Raw genomic sequence first — 20,368 nt, 5'->3', positions numbered from 1 at the left:
TCTGGTGTGGTCGCGAGCGGATGACGTCACGGGTTTTCGCGGGAGACGTTCGAAAATGGGTTTTGTGCAATAGATGGGTGAAGTGAGCTGTTTCACGGGGTTTCCGGGGAGTAAGGAGGATTAGGCTGGAGTTTTGAGCGAGAGGTGGTGTCACTGATTTTGGCGCGACTGGACGAAGGAATTTGCTCCGCCAGAAGCGGACCGGTAAGGAAGCCCTGTGGAACCAGGATTGGATCACAGGGTTCTCGGACAACTTGTAAGAACTGGTGTCTCCTCTTCACCGCCTTTCCCAGCCCTTGCTTTGCAGTTCCCACATACGTGTGAGAACCAGAGATGGTTTTGCTCTTTGTTTTTGGGACTGACAAAGGGTCAATTCTCCACTGTCATTTGGTTACACAGGATCATGGTAATTAAACTTTGGCAAATGAAATGGGAGCTTCTTTTGGTTATCTGGACTGGATGCTTTCTTAATAAGCTATCGGGTTCGTGACTCTTAAATCTGTGAATCATTTAGGGATTCGAAAGATCCTGCTTGTTCCAAAACAAAAGGACCAAAAACATCTCGTCGTACTTAACAGAAAACATCTCATTTTAGTGATAACACAGAATTTTATACATAAATCTATAACGCAGCACAATAATGTATGTGTGAAGATATGCATATATTTCTGTACTTAAGTATCACAGAACATCTAGGGTCTCCATGCCAAAAACTCATTTGCACATTAAGCTTTCACCCACTAGAGGTGGGTCAACACTTGAATTGTTTTAGAGATATGGATAGATGAATACTTTCAGAAAGCTTTTTATCTTTGCACCTCACTGAAATATATGATGCTTTTCGCTAAAAACGTTTTTCCTGTTTAATGGTAAGAAAGGGGTGTTGACTCACCTTTGAATGTGGGAATTAGGGCTTCTTCTAAATATTTTAAGAGCCAGTTAGTCTTTTTTTTTTCGATGTCTAGTCCTATAAACTAACTTACCACATATATGAGTTTGGACCTCCTCAGTTCCTTTCAAATTTTAAACAAGTAATATTTCTAATTTAGGAAAACAATGGGAAATTTTATTTTGCAATTTGTAAATAGCATATAAGCAATCCTAAATTAGTAAATACTGGATTTCTAATATGTAAATTGTGATGGTAATAATTACTTTTCAGGATTATGAGATGATAAATATTATATGTAAAGTATCTAGTCCCATTCCTGCCTGATGCAGTAGGTGTTCAACAAATAGTCACATAATGTAGTTTTTGTGAATATGAGCACCAGAATTTAGACTACTTAATTTTGAATTCTGAATCTGCCATTTATTTACTTCATGATCTTAGGCAGATTACATACCTATTATGCACTTCAGTTTCCTTTTTTGTAAAATGAATATGAAAAATAGTATCTATACCATAAGGTGTGAACATTTAAACAGTGTCTAGCATATAATTGCACTGAGTAAATAATAGCTGTTATTAAAGGGGCTTAATGTTAACAACTGCCACATGCCAGGCATTGTTTTGACACCATGTAGTCTTACCTACATATATAGGATGTCTAACCCATTCAGTGGCTAGAAGCAAGTTGCTATAAAAGCAGCAGTGAATGATGTATTTCTCTGGACCTCTCTGTTATCTTCTTGGCATTCATTGGACATCTAGCAATCCCGTGGGCTGCAGGGGAGGGATATCGGATATGGGAGTTATGTTTCTGAAACGCAGTGCCTCTGTAGGTCTGGGTCCTGTCCTGTGCACTGTGTTGTGGGGCAAGTATTCACATCTCATTTGCGTACCCCTTGCCACACCCTTTCTCCATTTGGCAGCCAGAGCAATCTTTGTAAAACCCAAGTCACGTTATGTAATCTTATTCTTAAAATCCTGCCTTGGCCTCCTACTGTCTTTATAGAAAGTCCAGACAACTTAGCATAAAACAGAAGGCCCCTTGAATCCTGTTATTGCTCACTTTTTCAGTGTTATCTCTCACAACTCACTGTCTTACACTTGATTGTACTAGAGTTCCTTGATTATGCCTTGCTGTGTCTTCCACAGGCTTTTGGACATGTTGATTCCTATTTGGAAATACCTTCCCTGGCATTTTTCCTTGGTTAATGATTATTTCAGTTTACAGCTTAGATATGTCTTTCAGGGAACCTTGTTTCATGCCCTAGACCGAGTTGGGTGCCCCTCCTGTGCTTATTCCTGCTACATTTTATTGTAATTACCGTTTATTACCCTGCTATACTGAAAATTCCTTGAGACTAGGAATAGTATTTGTTCAATTTAGTATCTCGGCCTGGCACAATGTCTGGCACGCAGTAAGTACAAATATATGTGATTTATAAATAATATGTAGGTGGCCTGTTTTTATATATATTATATGTATATAGGATGAATTTAATCCAGAATTGCAAATTATAGCTTTATTGAATCCGTCTGGGTTTCAAATTTGAGCATGTATCACTATCACCTGCAGGGCTTGTTAAATTACAGGCCATCCAGCCCCAACCCCAGACTTTATAATTTAATAGGTCAAGACCCGAGAATTTGAATTTCTAACTGGTTCCCATGTGATGCTAATGCTGTTGGCCCAGGGACCTAAGGCAGTGGTTAAAAATAACTTTCCTGGGGTTTCCCTGGTGGCGCAGTGGTTGAGAGTCCGCCTGCCGATGCAGGGGACACAGGTTCGTGCCGCGGTCCGGGAAGATCCCACATAACGCGGAGCGGCTGGGCTCATGAGCCATGGCCGTTGAGCCTGCGCGTCCGGAGCCTGTGCTCCGCAACGGGAGAGGCCACAACAGTGAGAGGCCCGCGTACCGCAAAAAAAAATAATAATAATGATAATTTTCTTTGGCATCTCTACTTACTTCTTCAATTCACCCTCTGATTTTAGATTTCCAAATTTGTCCGCAGTAATAATTTTATCCAATAGCGTAGGATAACTACAGTACTCACTGCAATGATATTGGAAAGGTTTTTCCTTGGAGAGGTATTATAATGTATATTTGGTCTTAAATACTGTGTTATATTGACTTTAAAATGTAAAATGAAAAATTTGAAATGCAAGAGGGCCATCTTGTGGTGATCGTAGCAACTCAGAAAGTTTTAAAAATTGAAACTTTTTCTGTAAAGAATCAAGCTTGGGGGGAAGGGAAGAATCATATTTTCTGATACATATTATGGCAGCTGGAAAAATGTTTGCAGCCTACTAATTATTTTATATATTTTACTTGGTTTTGTCTTTACTTGGCAAATTCTTTTTCCACAGTGTAGTGTCACTATTCTATCGTGTCCTCAGTGGCAGATAATTTGATTACACCTGTGGGTTTTTTTTTTTTTTTTTCTTGGCCATGCTGCATGGCTTGTGGGATCTTAGTTCCCTGACCAGGGATTGAACCCGGGCCCTTGTCAGTGAAAGCGTGGAGTCCTAACCAGTGGAGCGTCAGGGAATTCCCTATACCTGTGTTTGCCTTGATAGTTACATAGTCTCAGGACGCTTAGATGCCTCTCTCTGGTTAAGAGTTTGTGGGGGAAAAATTGTATTTGATACTCTGTTCATCAGGGTTGAATATTCTTTGTCATTTTTCATTTTAGGTGATATAAATTGTTGAATGACCACTGATTATTTTCTGGACCTGACTATATAATTTCAGAAGAAACAATGGAAAGCCAAGAATTTATTGTAAGTCTTACCAGTTTTCACTATTTCCTTTTTTCTTCCTTCTTTCCATGTTTCACAAATGTCTTGCCAGATTTAGCAAAAAAACCTAAAATAAATTAAAAAAAACCAAAAACCCAAACCTAAAAGAAGGGCACTCAGTTGAAATTGAATTTCAGATAAACAGTGAATAATTTTTTAGTATTAAGTATGTATGTCCCAAATATTGCCCTATATTGTGTCTGGCAACCCTACACATTGGTTATACAAAGTCCTTTGGAACAAATTCTTTGGAAGTTTGGGACCAGGAAATAATTTCTTTCTCTTGAAGGACTGGCATGACTCTTCTAGATTAGTGGTTCTTAACCTGTTTGGTCTCAGGACCCTTTTATACTCTTAAAAATTATTGAGGACCCCAAAGAATTTTTGATTATGGGCCTTATATCTAGTGCTGTCTTTCATATTAGAAATTATAATGGAAATTTTTAAAATGTTTATTAATTCATTAAAAATAATAAGCCCATTACATTTAACATAGATTACATTTTTAATGAAAAGTTTATGGTCCAATAACAACAGAAACGTATTGTAAAGAGTAGCAATGCTGTGCATTTTTTGCAAATCCCTTTAATATTTGACTTAATAGAAGCCGCTAGATTCTCAGATCTGCTTCTGCGTTCATTCGGAAATTGAATCTTGCAATATTGCATATATATAACCTTGGGAGCTTCTACTAAGTACATGATCAAAGGAGTGAGATTGAGATACATACAACATCATGAAAATAGTTCTGACTTCACAGACCCCTGAAAAAGTCTTGAGGGGGACACCTCCAGGAGTCTCTGTACTCCTGGACTTTGAGAACTGTACAATTTTTTCCATCCCACAAATGACTAGGAAGCTCAAAATAGTTTTTGTTGCTCAGTTAACTTTTCAGTTTCTTCCTTAGGTTTTACCTCTCCTTTCTCCCCTCCCTTGCCTTTTGCTACCAGGTATTTTTTGTTGGTGGTGTTTGTTGTTATTGTTATGATATCTGTGCTTTTATTTTGATAAAAGATGTCTTCAATATTTTTTGTAGGTAGGAAGGGTATAAAAATATATACATTTAATACTTGCAAACAGAAACCATTTCTTTCCTTTGTACTTTTGGAAATAAGGTACTATATACTCATCAAAAGATGAAGAAGTCAAAAGTGTGGCAAGATGGAATTCTGAAGATCACTCACTTAGGAAACAAAGTAAGTGCATAGCAGTTGACTATGGAGTCTAAGAGTTGGGTTCTTGCCTTTTGATTGAATATTAAGAAAACTCTGTAGATGATAAAATCTTAGATATGTCCATAAGCTGATGTGATATGAAAACAGAAGTTGTCAAATGATTCCCATACCACAGTGATTCATTTGTGCATTATAAAAGTTCAGTTAATACTATTTAATTGGGCTTCCCTGGTGGCGCAGTGGTTGAGGGTCTGCCTGCCGATGCAGGGGATGCGGGTTCGTGCCCCGGTCTGGGAGGATCCTACATGCCATGGAGCGGCTGGGCCCGTGAGCCATGTCCGCTGAGCCTGCGCGTCCGGAGCCTGTGCTCCGCAGCGGCAGAGGCCACAACAGTGAGAGGCCTGCGTACCGCAAAAAAAAAAAAAAAAACTGTTTAATTTCTTCAGATTTTTTTAAAATTAGATTTTCTATGAAACTTTTCAGGAATTTTAGCACACTTTTTTCTTTTGTTTTTTTAAATTTATTTATTTATTTATGGCTGCGTTGGGTCTTTGTTGCTGTGTGTGGGCTTTCTCTAATTGCATTGAGCGGGGGGCTACTCTTCACTGCAGTGTGTGGGCTTCTTACTGCAGTGGCTTCTCTTGTTGTGGAGCATGGGCTCTAGGCGCACGGGCTTCAGTAGTTGTGGTACGTGGGCTCAGTAGTTGTGGCTCACGGGCTCTAGAATGTGCAGACTCAGTAGTTGTGGCACACAGTCTTAGTTGCTCTGTGCCATGTGGGATCTTCCTGGATCAGGGCTTGAACCCATGTCCCCTGCATTGGCGGGCAGATTCTTAACCACTGTGCCACCAGGGAAGTCCTGGCATACTCTTTTTCTTTGCAGGTAATAAGAGTTTAACTATACAGAAAAAACTACTATTAAAATATATTTCTAGGGCTTCCCTGGTGGCGCAGTGGTTGAGAGTCCGCCTGCCGATGCAGGGGACACGGGTTCGTGCCCCGGTCCGGGAAGATCCCACATCCCGCGGAGTGGCTGGGCCCGTGAACCATGGCCGCTGAGCCTACGCGTCCGGAGCCTGTGCTCCGCAACGGGAGAGGCCACAACAGTGAGAGGCCCGCGTACTGCAAAAAAGAAAAAAACAAAAAACAAACAAACAAAAATATATATATTTCTAACATAATAATGCTCACAGTGTAATGGTACACACAGAGTTGACATACCATTTTAGAAAAGTTGCCAATTTCTGAAATTATGTATAGAATTCTTCTATTTTTGGATTTTCTTTGAATCTGTTATTTTATTATATGATCCTATCAGTCTTGAGAAAATTATTTACTAGGATAATCGTCAACCCTGCTAGATATGGTGATCCTTCCTTGGGTTTCCCACCCTGATTATCTCCATCTGTCAAATTTTCATGTTCTCCTCTTATCAGTTCTCGTGACCTTATTTAACACCCTTGTCTCTTCCATTCTTCACAACACTTCTTCATTTGACTTCTGTGACACCATGCTCTCCTGATGTTGCTTACTGCCCACTTCTGAGTATTTTCTGTGGGCTCATTCTCTTCCCATACTTAAAATTTTTAGTCAGGACTCAGGATTACATGCTCTTATATATAAAGATATATAAATTATCTCTGTCTCTCTCTCTTTGTTACTCCCTCTATGGAGAAGACAGAGATTTATTGTAAGGAATTGGCTTATGTGATCATGGAGGCTGACGAGTCCCACCATCTGTAGTTGGCAAGCTGGAGACCCAGGAGAACTAATAATGTGGTTTTAGTGTTTATGCCAACAGGCTTGAGACGCAGGAAGAGCCAGTATTTCAGTATGAGTCAGAAGGTAGGAAAAAACTGATGTCTCAGCTCAAAGACAGGCAGGAGGAGTTTTCTCTTACTTGGCTGTTGTGTTCTATATAGGCCCTCCACGGATGGGATGAGGCCCAGCCACAGAGCAATCTGCTGTAGTCATTTATTTTATTGAGGTATAGTTTTGACATTTAAGTTTCAGGTGTACAACTTAATGATTTGATATTTATATACATTGCAGAATGATCATAATAAGTCTACTTATCCATCACCATCCATAGTTAGAAAAATTCTTTTTCTTTTCTTTTCCTTGTGATGAGGGCTTTTAAGATTTACTCTCAGCAACTTTCAAATATACAATACAGTGTTACTAACTATAGTCACCATATTGTACATTATATCCCCATGACTTATTTATTTTGTAGTGGATATTTGTATCTTTTGACCCCCTTCACCCATTTGGCCCATCACCCTGTTTTGATTTCTTTAAAAAAAACTTATCAAGTGCTTACTGTGTACCAGGCATAATGCTTTAAATGTATCAACTTACTTAGTCTTTATAAGTCCCGTATTAGTTACGTACTATTTTTATCTTTATTTTATTGATGATGAAGCTAAGGCTCAGAGAGATGAAGCCCATAGATCTCACAGCTAGAAAGTGGAGGAGTCGTTTATTAATTTAGATTTTTTGGCTCCAGAGCCCATGCCCTAACCATTCTATTGTTTCTTTTAATATTACTAATTTAAAAGAAGAACTTTATTATAGATGAGTTGATAACATATAGGACACATTGACAAGATTGTGGCCTCCTGAATGAAGCCAGCAGTTAAAGATCTCCATATTCTGTCCTTATTCTACATATCTATCACTCTGAAATTATCACTAAGAGAACATTTTTAATGTAGAAAGACTACTTATCATTTTTTAAATTAACATTTGATTTATTAAAACAGAAAAGTAGGAATTCCCTGGTGGTCTAGTGGTTAGGACTCTGCGCTTTCACTCAGGTTCAATCCCTGGTTGGGGAATTAAGATCCCGCAAGCTGTGCGGTGTGGCCAAAGAAAATAAAATAAAAGAGATGGTAGGGAAGGAAATGAGTACTGTTCTTTAAAAACAAAAAAAAAGAAACAACAAAAAACCAGAAAAGTAAAAGAAAAATTAGTTTTGCCTTAAGCCTTCAATTTCAGCTTACAGATCCTATTCAGTTTATAAACCTAGTTTAGTTTAACTTTTAGTTGAGTCCTAGCTTAATATTTAGTCAACTTAAGTCAAACAGGCTAGATACTTTTAAACTAATCCATTCACTGTCCAATGCTGTTCTGTAAAACTCTGGGGTTTTTTTTTGGGTGGTCTTCCTATTCAGTTAAGGCCAAGTCTTTAAAATCTTATAGTTTGTGTTATGTTAAAAAGACATATGATTGGATTCTGCCTGTCTTTCATGTCTTCTTTTGGCACAAAATCATAAGTATTAAGGTTATGCTAGTGGTATTATCCAACTTTATCTTCAACTATAGCTTATATTTATTGAGTGTCCATTATATACCTCACACTGATAGGTTACAGGAAAGCAAGATAAATACAAGTTAGTCCCAGAGAGTTTTTCTATGATCCAGGAAAATTAATAATCTCATATCCTAACCCTTGTTCCCAAATCCAAACTGTAAACTGTAAACTATTGTTTACAGTATTTTTCTTGATAGTAATGCCTTTTCTCTATGTATTCAGATCCTTACTGTCAGGGTTATTCATCTTCCATTAACTGAGTCATCATTCAGTAAACATATATTGCTGCTGGGCAGTGGGAAAATTCAAATAAGACGTATGGAAGCAGTGTAGAAGAGCAGTTAATGTCAAATAGACATTAGCCTGAATCCTGCTCTTCACTTACTAGATGTGTAATCTTGGCAAGTTATTTAGTCTCTCAAGGCATATAGTCTCTTCTTTGTAAAATGGGGAAAATGATACTTCATAAAGTTTTCTTGAGGATTAAATAAGATAACAAACCTCTTAACGAAGTACCTGGCACATTTTAAGCATGCAATAAATAGTAACTGTTATAGTTTTTGTCTTCAAGGGAATTTTATCTAAGTGCCTAAGGATTAGAGTATATACAGAGATATGCTTAAGGGTCTATGAGATTACAAATGAGAGACATCAAAATTGGACTCTGGTTCAGAGAAGTCTTTCCAGATGAAGAGTATTTTTTTGAGTATTTGTTTTGTTTTGTAAACAAAATTGATAGGTCGGAAGGAGGGGAGCTGAAGATTGAAGATTGTGTCATTGCTGTAACGGTGTTGAGGTGTGGAACAGTGTGAAATATTTCTGGGGAATTATAAACAATTGACTCTGGCTGGAATGAAGGTCCCATGTGGGCAAACTGTAGAATACACAGCTAAAGAGGTAGGCAGGAGCCATATCATGAAGGACTTTGTGTGCTCAGCTTGAGGAGCCAGTGAAGAATTAGGAGTAAAAGAATGACATAATCATGTCTCTATTTTAGAAAGATCACTCTGGCAGCAATGTCTAACATACCTTTTAAGTTATGTAGGATGAAAGATTGGATTTCGGAAGACAGTTGTAATAAAGAGGCTATAAAATAATGTAGATGAAAAGTGATGGGGGTCTGACTAAGGAGGCCTGACAATGGAGCACTGACAATGGAGAGAAAGGATGATTAGAGAGAAATTGTGAAAATATTATAGAATCTTAAGGTCTTGGATATGGAAGGTGAAGAGAATCCAGAATGACTTCAGGTTTCTGTATTATGATTATGGTATTGAGTGAGATAGGATATCTGAAAAAGAAAAGCAAGTTTAGGGGGAACAATGAAGATTTACAGTTTCATTTTGAACATACCAAATTTTCAGTGTCATCAAAACACTCAAGTAATTGGCGATAGGGACCTGGAACTCAGGAAACAGTTTTGGGCTACTGATGCAGATTGGGAGTACTTGGCATTTAGATGATATTTGAAGCTCCTGGAGTGGATTCGTTCATTCATTTATTTAACAAATACTTTTTGAGCACCTGTTAGGAGTTACACACTGTTCTAGCAGATGCAGCAGGTAACAAAACAGTTAAATCCCTGGCTTTGTGGAAATAACATGGAGGAGACAGACCAGTAAACTAAATGAAGATGTATGTCTAGTGAGTTAGGCAAACAACAAGTAGAGTGAGCAAGGGTAAGAATGAAGATAAAGGGGACTATGTAGGCCTTATTGGCTAATGTAGGGACTTTTGTCTTATTCTTTGGGAGCTGTGGAGACATTTGAGCAGAAGTGTGACATGAATTTTGTGCATAATATGCTCAGGGATGGAGAATAGAATGTAAAGAGTAGAGAAGAAAAGGTAGGAGACCTTAGAAATACCAAAATTTTTAACTGCTTTATTGAGATATAATTCACACATTTTTCATTACACCCATTTAGAGTATACAACTCAATATATTCACAGAGTTTTGCAACTATTACTGCAGTCTAATTTTAGAATATTTTTGTCACCCCCAGGAAGAAATACCATAAAGGCACTACTCAGTCCTAATCTACTTACTGTCTCGACACATTTGTGTATCCTGGACTATTCACATGAATGGAATGATACAATAAGTGGTCTTTTGCGAATGACTTCTTTCATTTAGCATGTTTTCAAGGTTCATCCATGTTGAAGCATGTACCAATACTTTATTCCTTTTTATTGCTGAATAATATTCTACTTTATGGATATATCCCACTTTGTTTATCCATTCATCAATTGATGAACTTTTTTGAGTTGTTCCTACTTTTTGGTATTATGAACAATGCTGCTCTGAACATTTGTATGCAACTTTTTCTGAAAACATGTTTTCATTTCTCTGTACGTATATCGTACTTAGGACTGGAATTGCTGGATCATGTGGTAACTCTGTGTTCAATCTTTTAAGGAACTGCTAACTATTATCCAAAGTGATGGAAACAGCAATGTTTAAGGGGCTAGTAGAGAAGCCGCTATGAAAAATGGCTAGAGAGCTAGAGAGACACGAGGAGAAAGCCAGAAAATGACAATCACCTTGGTTTCCTTTTTCTCCCATATCCTGCATGTTCGATAAGTTTTACTCTTTACGCCTCTTGTACAATTGTCTTATCCCAGTGCTAATGACTTATTTCAAACTCTAATTATCTCCTTGATCCTTCATATCACACCATTACAATAATCTCTTTACTGATCGTGTTTCCTGTTTTGCCTCCTGTAACTCATTCCAATTCTGTCTTCTCCCTGATTCCATTCCAAGATTCTCCTGGTAGGGAATAAGTTGTTGAATTTATGTGTATGCCTTTGCTCTTTTGCACACACTGAATGGATGCTTAGAAAACATTTGAGATAGATGCACTTTCTAATCCAAGTTTACAAAGTGGGTAATCCTTTCAGTACATGATTTACTTATATAACAATTTTTGATTTGCTTTGAAGATGTTTAAGAAAAGTGGAATTGTGTTGTGTCCCTTTTTAACATTTTTAACACTTTTTTTGTTTTAATATAGGCAATTCTATACGATGACAAAGGAGAATGTTTGGAGAGTTTATTTCTTAAGTGCCTTGAGGTATTTTAATTTATCTTATTTTTAAGTTATTGTTAAATCTTAATTCCTTTGTGAATATTGTTAAATAGTATAGTAATGGTACTAATACTAGTAATTATAGCTAGTATTTATTGAACATTTATTATTAGCCAGACTCTGCTAAAAGCTTTTAGGTATTTTTTCATTTAACCTTTATACAACCCTGTGATTTTTTTTTTTTTTTTTTTGCGGTACGCAGGCCTCTCACTGTTGTGGCCTCTCCCGTTGCGGAGCACAGGCTTCAGACGCGCAGGCTCAGTGGCCATGGCTCACAGGCCCAGCTGCTCCGCGGCATGTGGGATCTTCCCGGACCGGGGCATGAACCCGTGTCCCCTGCATCAGCGGGCTGACTCTCAACCACTGCACCACCAGGGAAGCCCGGACCCTGTGATTTTTATAGATTAGGAGTATAGTGCTGAAAGTTTAAATAACTTGCCCATGCTTATAGAGTTAAAGTGGTAAGGCTGAGATTTGAACGCAGAAAGTGACTCTAAATCTATTATGTGGTTTTGATAAGCAGAGACCTACAGTGGGATATATTTTGTGAAATTATTCCTATTTAAAATATTTTCTCAAATATTTATTCCATGTTTTCCTCTGTTGGAAAATGGAAGGGAATATTTTAGTGTAAAGATTAAGGATATTAGAATTTGTTTGTTCTTGGTTTATTTCCCACTTTCACATACTTCCTAGCTAACCTAACCTCTCTGTGTTCAGCTTCTCGGCTGTCAAATGTAGACCGGAGACAGCCTACTCAGTTGGTGGGAAAGTTAGAAATAGCTTAGGCAAAGTGCTTAGCAGTTTAGTACAGTGATTTTCAAAGTGCTAAAATGCATACATATTCTTATTATCACTGTGTTGATTTTGGCCATGGTGCTTAACCTGTTTTTAAATTTTATGACAGTAGTGGTTGTGGAATTTTTATACTTACCAAAAGAGGGTCTTGGAGAAGCACTGTTTTAGTAGATACTTAGTGATGGTAATGACTGTTGTTATTATTTCATTTAAAATTATTTCATGAGTAAAGATTGAGCACATTATCTGTGATAATACACAGATTTTGTATATTATCAACTAGGTTGATAATCTTGTGTTTATGCTGCAGTCAGAAGTGGTCGCAAGTGCTGTATTTGTTAATTAAAGTGATTAAAAATTCTTTCTTGGGAATATGATTAAGAACTAACAATTAATAATTTGTGATAATTATGAGTATGTATGTAATTCACATTAATTTATAAAGATATATATATAACTGATTAATAACTTTAATTGTTTTTTAATTAATTTTTTTTAGCTGCATTGGGTCTTTGTTGCTGCGCACAGGCTTTTTCTAATTGTGGCGAGCGGGGGCTACTCTTCATTGTGGTGCGCGGGCTTCTCATTGCAGTGGCTTCTCTTGTTGCGAAGCACAGGCTCTAGGTGCGCTGGGTCAGTAGTTGTGGCTCACGGGCTCTAGAGCGCAGGCTCAGTAGTTGTGGCACATGGGCTTACTTGCTCTGCGGCATGTGGGATCTTCCCGGACCAGGGCTCAAATCCGTGTCCCCTGCATTGGCAGGCAGATTCTTAACCACTGCACCACCAGGGAAGTCCCTAATAGCTCTAATTTAAAAATTACATTTAGATTTATGAATTCTAGGTGAATTGAGAGGAGGCATCTTTTCCTTGCTTGTCTTTGTATCCTCGGCATGTAACAAAAGTTCTCACATAGGTCCCTAATATGTATTTTTTTTTAGTATAAATTTATTTATTTATTTTTCGCTGTGTTGGGTCTTCGTTGCTGCGCACGGGCTTTCTCTAGTTGCGGTGAACGGGGGCTACTCTTTGTTGCGGTGCACGAGCTTCTCGTTGAGGTGGCTTCTCTTGTTGCAGAGCATGGGCTCTAGGCATGAGGGCTTCAGTAGTTGTGGCTCACGGGCTCTAGAGTGCCGGCTCAGTAGTTGTGGCGCACGGGCTTAGTTGCTCTGCGGCATATGGGATCTTCCCGGACCAGGGCTTGAACCCGTGTCCGCAGCATGGCCAGGCAGATTCTTAACCACCGCACCACCGGGGAAGTCCCCCTAATATATATTGTTGAATAAACAAATTAGTGAATTTTTTTTGTTGTATTACTTTTTTTTGTTCTTGTTGATAGTTAACTAGTGCATAGTAATCAATAATTTAGTTATTGATTCATTCATTCAACAACTATTTATTGAATATCCATTGTGTCTTTGCTTGTGCTAGAAGCTTATTGGAACACATAGGTAATCAAATAATTAGATGTATATGATCTTGATGTTAATTCTTTAAAATTTAGGTGAAACCTGGAGATGATTTAGAAAGTGATCGATACTTAATCACAGTTGAGGAGGTTAAAGTTACTGGAAGCACAGCTGTCAAACAGGATGTTGTTAAAGAAGCACCAGCATTGAATTCAAAGAGGTTTATATCTTCTGGCCGGTCCCTTGGGTGTCAGCCTGCTGGTTTAAAAAGGAAGTTTGCTGTAAGTTTCTCTGTTGAAAATAATAAATCAATATATATTTATAAAATTGTTTTAAGAAGTAGTGAATTGTGAAGCTATTGTACTGTATGATTAAAACAGTGCTTCATAGTATATGCTTAGGTAGGAAGGAAGTAAACCTTAATCTTAATACAAATGAGTGTTTGTATTTTAGCTTAGCAAACTTTATATCTTAATTATTACCTTGTAAAACATCCACATTCCTTTTTCTTTTTTTTTTTTAGTCAGTTCATTTTACATTTTCTTTATAGGATATAGAACAGCTAATAATTGTTTAATATTTTTAGGGGTTTCAAGGACCGCGTCAAGTGCCGAAGAAAATGGTTATTACAGAAAATAATGAATCGGCTGTTTCATTTGAAGCTAAGAAGCCTGGTCCTATTTTTCTTCCTCCATTCTACAGCACACCTCCTTTGTTTTCTACATTTGGCAAGAAAGATATAAATAATATACCAACAGACCCTGAGAACATTGTCACTTACAAGAACAGAGAGAGAAATGGCATACCTTTTTCTTCACTTGTCTCTACTTCGTCCTTCAAGGTTAACCCAGAAATGCTATGTGAAGAAAATTATTTTTGCTCTCCTGTCAGTTTTGTAAATAAGCATTCAGATTCTTTACTGACCAATGAGCCCATGAAAAGAGATAGTTTGGTATCTCACTGTTTAGGAGTTTCACAAAATATTAGAAGCAAAGCCCAAATATTAGCTCTTCTGAAGTCCAAATCAACTAGTATGTCTAAGGAACTAAATTCTGAGATTACAGGACATTTCCCTCAGATGCAACCACAAGGAAGTTTAAAAATTCCTACTAAACCAAAGTGCTTAATTGAACAAGAAGAGTATGCTGAGGTGAAGAGCACAGAAAGTTTACACTACCAGCATCAATCAGAAAATACCATGAGAAATAAAAGCCGGTGGGCCATGTATTTATCCTCACAGAGTTCGCCTATACATTCCTCTACGGTAGATGGAAATGATATAGAAAAAAAACCCAAGGCCCAAGTTGGTAATTTAAACTTGAAAGACCTTTTGGTGCTAAAAAGGATACAGTTCTTTGAAACAGGTGCTGAAAATGGAAAAAACTATAACGAAGACAAGCCAGTAGATGATAATGATCAGACCTGGGATCAAGAAGGAAAATTAGAAATTCCTTCATTCTGTGATAGCAGCAGCTTACCAGTTACCTGTAGTAACACAGAAAATGATGGCTTTTTATCAGAATCTGACATTCAAAAAAATAATAAAAGACCTCTTAATCAAAATGACCAGATGGGCGTAAAAGGGTCAATTCTCATTAGAAAAAAAGCTCAGGAGATAGATATACGTGGAACACCAGAAAAGGAGTATAAACATCTACAAATTGAATCTTCACTAAGTAACAATTCTGGGATCTCTGATGATAATACGGACATATTTTCTAAAAGTAGTACTAATAATGAACTCCTTAATAATATTCATGAACCTATGAGTAATGTAACACAGCCACTTGTGGAGGTCACATTTAATCTAAAGAATTTTGAAACCAGTGACACTGAGGAGGAATCAGAGGAAAGCAACAGAATTTCCCAGGATTCAGAGGGTTGGGTGAAAGAAACTTTGGTTAATGACGGCAATTCAAGATGTGAGAATATAAGCTGTAAAGAAGTTGGCAGTGAACACTTGCCTCTCTTAACGTCTACTGGGGACAAACTATCAGAGACATTTCCCATGAAAGAGATTCTGCCATCACAGTTTTGTGATAAAACATGTGTAGGTTTTGACAGAGGACCTTGGAAAGCTGGAAACACTGGAAAAGAAATAGAGGAGGAGTGGAGTGACACATTAAGCAATTTTGACTCATCCTTAGAGTGGACTGATGATGTATATGCAGAAAATAATGAAGGCAGTAATAAATGTATTAGTGCTTCATTCCCAAATAAATCTGAAAGTATAAACACGAATTTACATATTCCTCATTTTTTAAACATAGCCACTCATCAGAATCCTGAAAAAAACCTATTTTCAGAACAGGCTCAGCCTCGGCCTTTTATTATGGGAAGTGACTTGGACAAAAATTCCAAACAGGTTTTACCATTAACCTCTAGCAGTGACAACAGTATCCAGCTATTAAATGCCAGTCAGATTCACTCTGAAGAATGTATTGCACTTGATAAATCACATACCCAAGTTTCCAATTCTTTGTTTTACCCTTTGGGAAAAAAACATCCTATTTCCAAAGACACAGAATCACATGTTCCTGAATCTGAAGACTTGGGAAGGACTAGAAGTTTACCCCAGGACCATATTGATGTAGAAACTGCTGGAGAAAGCAAACAATACTGGAATAATCCTAGACATTCTTCAGAACTTTCCAGATTAGTAAATAGCATTTCCCTATTAAAATCATTGTCTGAACACAGTACGGCTTTGGAAGGCTTGGAAGTATTGAAAAAGAGGAATACCGCTTTTAAACAACAAGGAACTCGGCAGACCGATGAGCCAGATAGCAATCCTGAAGGTTAGAATGTCATGTCTGTTTTGGATTGTTCTCTTTATAGTTCAAAGGATGAGGAGATATTTGCTCTGGAGGCTACATTAAGAATTACATGGTATTTAAATAGGTAATACATGTACTTGATAAAATCAACTGTAATAGAGGATAATATAGTGAAAAGTAAGTCTCCTTCCTACCACAGCCCTTCAGTCCACTCAGAATTAGCAGTCTTCTTCCAGAGTATTCTTTCAAAAATATGTTATGTGTATATAAGCATATATAGGCACATATAAGCAAATATGTGTGTGTGTTATAATCCATTCCTGTCGTTATACATTTTTGGTCATGTGCTAGGAGATACTTTTTTAAGAAAAACGTCATGAGCTCATATTGATATCTCTAACTCCAGTTCTAAACCACAGGGTTCTTCCTTTCTTCCCTTCATTCCATAATTGTGTTTCTTTATTCTCAGAGTGGAAAGGGTCCTGGTGCCCAGCAGCATCAGTATATTTACTTCCTCAATTCTATGGTGTGCACCAAATGGTTTCCAAATTGTTAAACCAATATCACTACTGGCAAAAAAATTTGTAAAGCTTACAAATTCCTTGGAGTTTTTCTTTGTTTCCATTTTTTTTTAAACTGGTTGTGTTTTGTTTCTTTGTTTGTGTTTAGAGTATATCCTGAGAGTATAGAGTTGGAGTATTATGTTCCAAAGTTATTGGGTACTTTTTTTTCTTTACCGTGATTATGTTATCATTTGATATATAGTTAAGTTCATCGTCTATATTTCGTATGAGGATATAGTTGATTTATTCTTTAAAAAATTTTTTTTTCTGACTATGTAGAATATTAACTGAGTACAAAAATCAAAACTGTATAAAGACATATACTCAGATTCCTTCCTTATGCCTTCCATCCTATTCCTACCTGCTGTAGGTAACCAATATATCATACTTGTGGTCTGGTTTTTATTTTTTACTTTTTTGCAAAAATAGACACCTCCCGGTATAAATTCTTGTTTCCCTTTATTCAACATAAGATACTGTGCTCTGTATTCTTTAGCACCTTGATTCTTTTCACTTAATAATATATCCTGGAAATCACTACCTATCACTTCATAGGACTCATCCTCATTTTATTTGTTTATAGCTATATAATATTTTACTGTGTGGATGAACCATCATTTTTGCAACCAGTCTCCAGTATTTTGCTATTGCAAATAATGTGACAATAAGTAACTTTATATATCTGTATCTATATAACTGTATGGACTTTTTGCATGTTACTGCAGGTATGTCTTCAGGGCAAATTCCTAGCAGTAAGGTTGTTGGGTAAAGTTGTGTCTTTGTTAGATACTTCAAAATTCTCTTGAAGGAATCATACCATTTCTCATTCCCACCAATGATGTGTGAGAGTGCCTGTTTCTCCATAGCATTGCCAGTAGAGTATTTTGCCAAGCTTTTGAATTTTTACCAATCTAATAGATGAGAAATGAGAGTGTATTTTAAATTTGTATTTCTTTCACTACAAGTGAAATTGAGCTTTTCATATGTTTAAGCATCATTTGTATGTCTTTTTTCATGAATAGTCTGCTCTACTCTTTTGTCCAGTCTTTTGATGGTTGTTGGTCTTTTATTCTCTTTTACTTGGAAGAGCTCTTTATGTATTAGAAATAGCAGCCCTTTATCTATGTTGCAGATATTTTCTTTCAGTATGTCATTGATTGGTCTTTTGACTTGGCTTGTGGAACGTTGCCAATAGCATTTTTTTTTAAGAAAAATAATATTATAGGACATAAATATTATGTACACATGAATGTGAATGAACAGTGTACTCAAAAGTTAAAATTGAACTCTTCTTTGAATATCTCAAGGAATCCCTGAGAAAAATAGGAATAAATTATTGTACCTAGTAAAATGTTTCTTTCAAATGTAGTTAAATATGATGACTATTATTACAGTTTATTTTCTTTTTTTAAAAAATAAGTTTATTTATTTATTTTTGGCTGCATCAGGTCTTCGTTGCTGCTTGTGGGCTTTCTCTAACTGTGGCAAGTGGGGGGCTACTCTTCGTTGTGGTGCGCGGGTTTCTCATTGTGGTTTCTTCTGTTGCGGAGTATGGGTTCTAGGCATGCAGGCTTCAGTAGTTGTGGCATGCAGGCTCGGTAGTTGTGGATCACGGGCTCTAGAGCGCAGGCCCAGTAGTTGTGACGCATGGGCTTAGTTGCTCCGCGGCATGTGGGATCTTCCCGGACTGGGGCTGGAACCTGTGTCCCCTGCATTGGCAGGCGGATTCTTAACCATTGTGCCACCAGGGAAGTCCCTACGGTTTATTTTCTAAACAATTAAAAATAAGAAGAAACCTATTGAAAAATAAATATGGGTAGATGTAGTTATGCAATGTCATATAAGGATATAAATTCCTAATATGAAGGTTTAGAAATTACAGAATTTAGTTTTGGGAAATTTATTCTTTTTTCTCATCAAGTTGGAAAAGAGGATTACAGTTGATTCTCATTATTTGTGGTGGTTGTGTTCTATAAAGTTACCAAACAGTGGATTAGTGAAAAATAGGCCATTGCTTTTTGGAGAAATGCAGGGTTAGGTTCCTTCAAACCTCTGGTCAGAACATTTTCATCAACTGATCAGTACAAAACCTTGTTTTATGTGTGTTTTCATTTAAAGATTCCTTATTTAATATATATTGGTGATCGATTAACACTGAACTTATGACCAATAGCACTGTAACTAACTCATGCCTGAATGAAACTTACCACATGTTTCCTACATAAGGGACGTCAGAGCCTTCTTGCACTTAGGAATACTAGGCAGCACTATGCTTAGGGAACATTTTAAATAGCAAAGTCACCAATAAAAAGCCCCCAAATATGAAAAATGTACTAAATAGATCACAAGAAGGACACTTGTTTGTAGCATGAGGGCTGGAATTAGAAGGCAGAATGTCGCCTTGTTCTACCTCAGCTGGGAATGTGCATGTCAAGCAACTCACTTTTTGTAGCTCTGCATGTCTGCAGATGACCTCAGAAACACAGTATTGATTTGGGGGTTACAAATAAATTTTAGCAAGTAGGCGGAATCTGTGAATAATGAGGATTGACTGTATTTTCTGACATAAATATATTTCTCTAAAAATGATTAAGTTGGTTTTCTTGAGACAATTTGAGAATTGGAATTATTTTTATTGGAATATAGCAAATGACTTCATGGATTTTAATACAGAATTAGAAAAGAATCTGTTTTACCACCATTTTAGAATGTGTGAAAGTGTTAAAAAACATTTTCTCCATTATCTTCAAGTTTTTGTGAGATGGCTGGATATATTTTAGAAATGTTAATTTAGAATTTTATTCTTAAGTGAAGGCGGTAAAGGGAAAAATAATTTTCATCCAGTGCCTTTTTAAAATTCCTTTTATAAATAACCTCAAGTTCCAAAATCCACTTATTTTTGTTTCATTTGGTATAGTCTGAATGTTTACAGGAAAATAATGAAACCAAAAGTAACAATTGGCAAAAAGTGAAGTTTGCACTGGATATGGCTTTTTTTTTTTAAGTTATTGAATTTTTTTTAAATTAATTAATTATTTTTTGGCTGCGTTGGGTCTTCGTTGCTGTGCGCGGCCTTTTCTCTAGTTGTGGCGAGCGGGGGCTACTGTTCGTTGCAGTGCATGGGCTTCTCATTGTGGTGGCTTCTCCTGTTGCAGAGCATGGGCTCTAGGCGCGCGGGCTTTAGTAGTTGCAGCACGCGGGCTCAGTAGTTGTGGCTCACAGGTTCTAGAGTGCAGGCTCAGTAGTTCTGGCACACGGGCTTAGTTGCTCCATGGCATGTGGGATCTTCCTGGACCGGGGCTTGAACCCGTGTCCCCTGCATTGGCAGGCAGATTCTTATCAACTGCACCACCAGGGAAGCCCCATGGCTATTTTTTTAAACGGTAGTTATCACTAAAATTATAGTCTTATTGGTGACTTTGCAAGAAACTGAGATTATTGAATTTCTTTTAAGGGAAAAATCCCAATTTAAACAGATACCTGATAAGGTGGTTTGGCCTAGCCACCCTGTCCTCCTTTTTTTTTTCCTTTATGCACTTTCCTTTCTTTTTTTTT

At 37.2% G+C, this 20,368-nt stretch overlaps 1 protein-coding gene across 6 annotated transcripts in view; it reads left to right on the top strand.

Moving 5' to 3' along the window:
• Positions 1–45: 45 nt before the first annotated feature.
• ZGRF1 (zinc finger GRF-type containing 1) overlaps positions 46–20,368 on the top strand; it is a 70,713-nt gene continuing 50,390 nt past the window's right edge. For 4 of the 6 annotated variants that reach the window (XM_027103553.1, XM_027103554.1, XM_027103551.1 and 1 more), the window contains exons 1-6: positions 46–204; positions 3,584–3,671; positions 4,805–4,885; positions 11,195–11,254; positions 13,569–13,754; positions 14,060–16,271. In XM_027103553.1, the coding sequence (XP_026959354.1) occupies positions 3,651–3,671; positions 4,805–4,885; positions 11,195–11,254; positions 13,569–13,754; positions 14,060–16,271 (2,560 nt within the window). In that variant the 5' untranslated portion in view covers positions 46–204; positions 3,584–3,650. Of the gene's footprint in view, positions 257–3,583; positions 3,672–4,804; positions 4,886–11,194; positions 11,255–13,568; positions 13,755–14,059; positions 16,272–20,368 lie in introns of all 6 variants that reach the window. The other 2 variants (XM_027103550.1, XM_027103552.1) reach the window with 2 other exon arrangements.

This window comes from Aethalodelphis obliquidens, unplaced genomic scaffold (assembly GCF_003676395.1).
Source record: "Aethalodelphis obliquidens isolate GAN/ISIS:26980383/991018 unplaced genomic scaffold, ASM367639v1 scaffold6, whole genome shotgun sequence".
In the NCBI taxonomy this organism is placed as follows: Eukaryota; Metazoa; Chordata; class Mammalia; order Artiodactyla; family Delphinidae; genus Aethalodelphis; species Aethalodelphis obliquidens.
The sequence above is the reverse complement of the archived record's forward strand: the minus strand, read 5'-3'. Positions and strand labels throughout refer to the sequence as shown.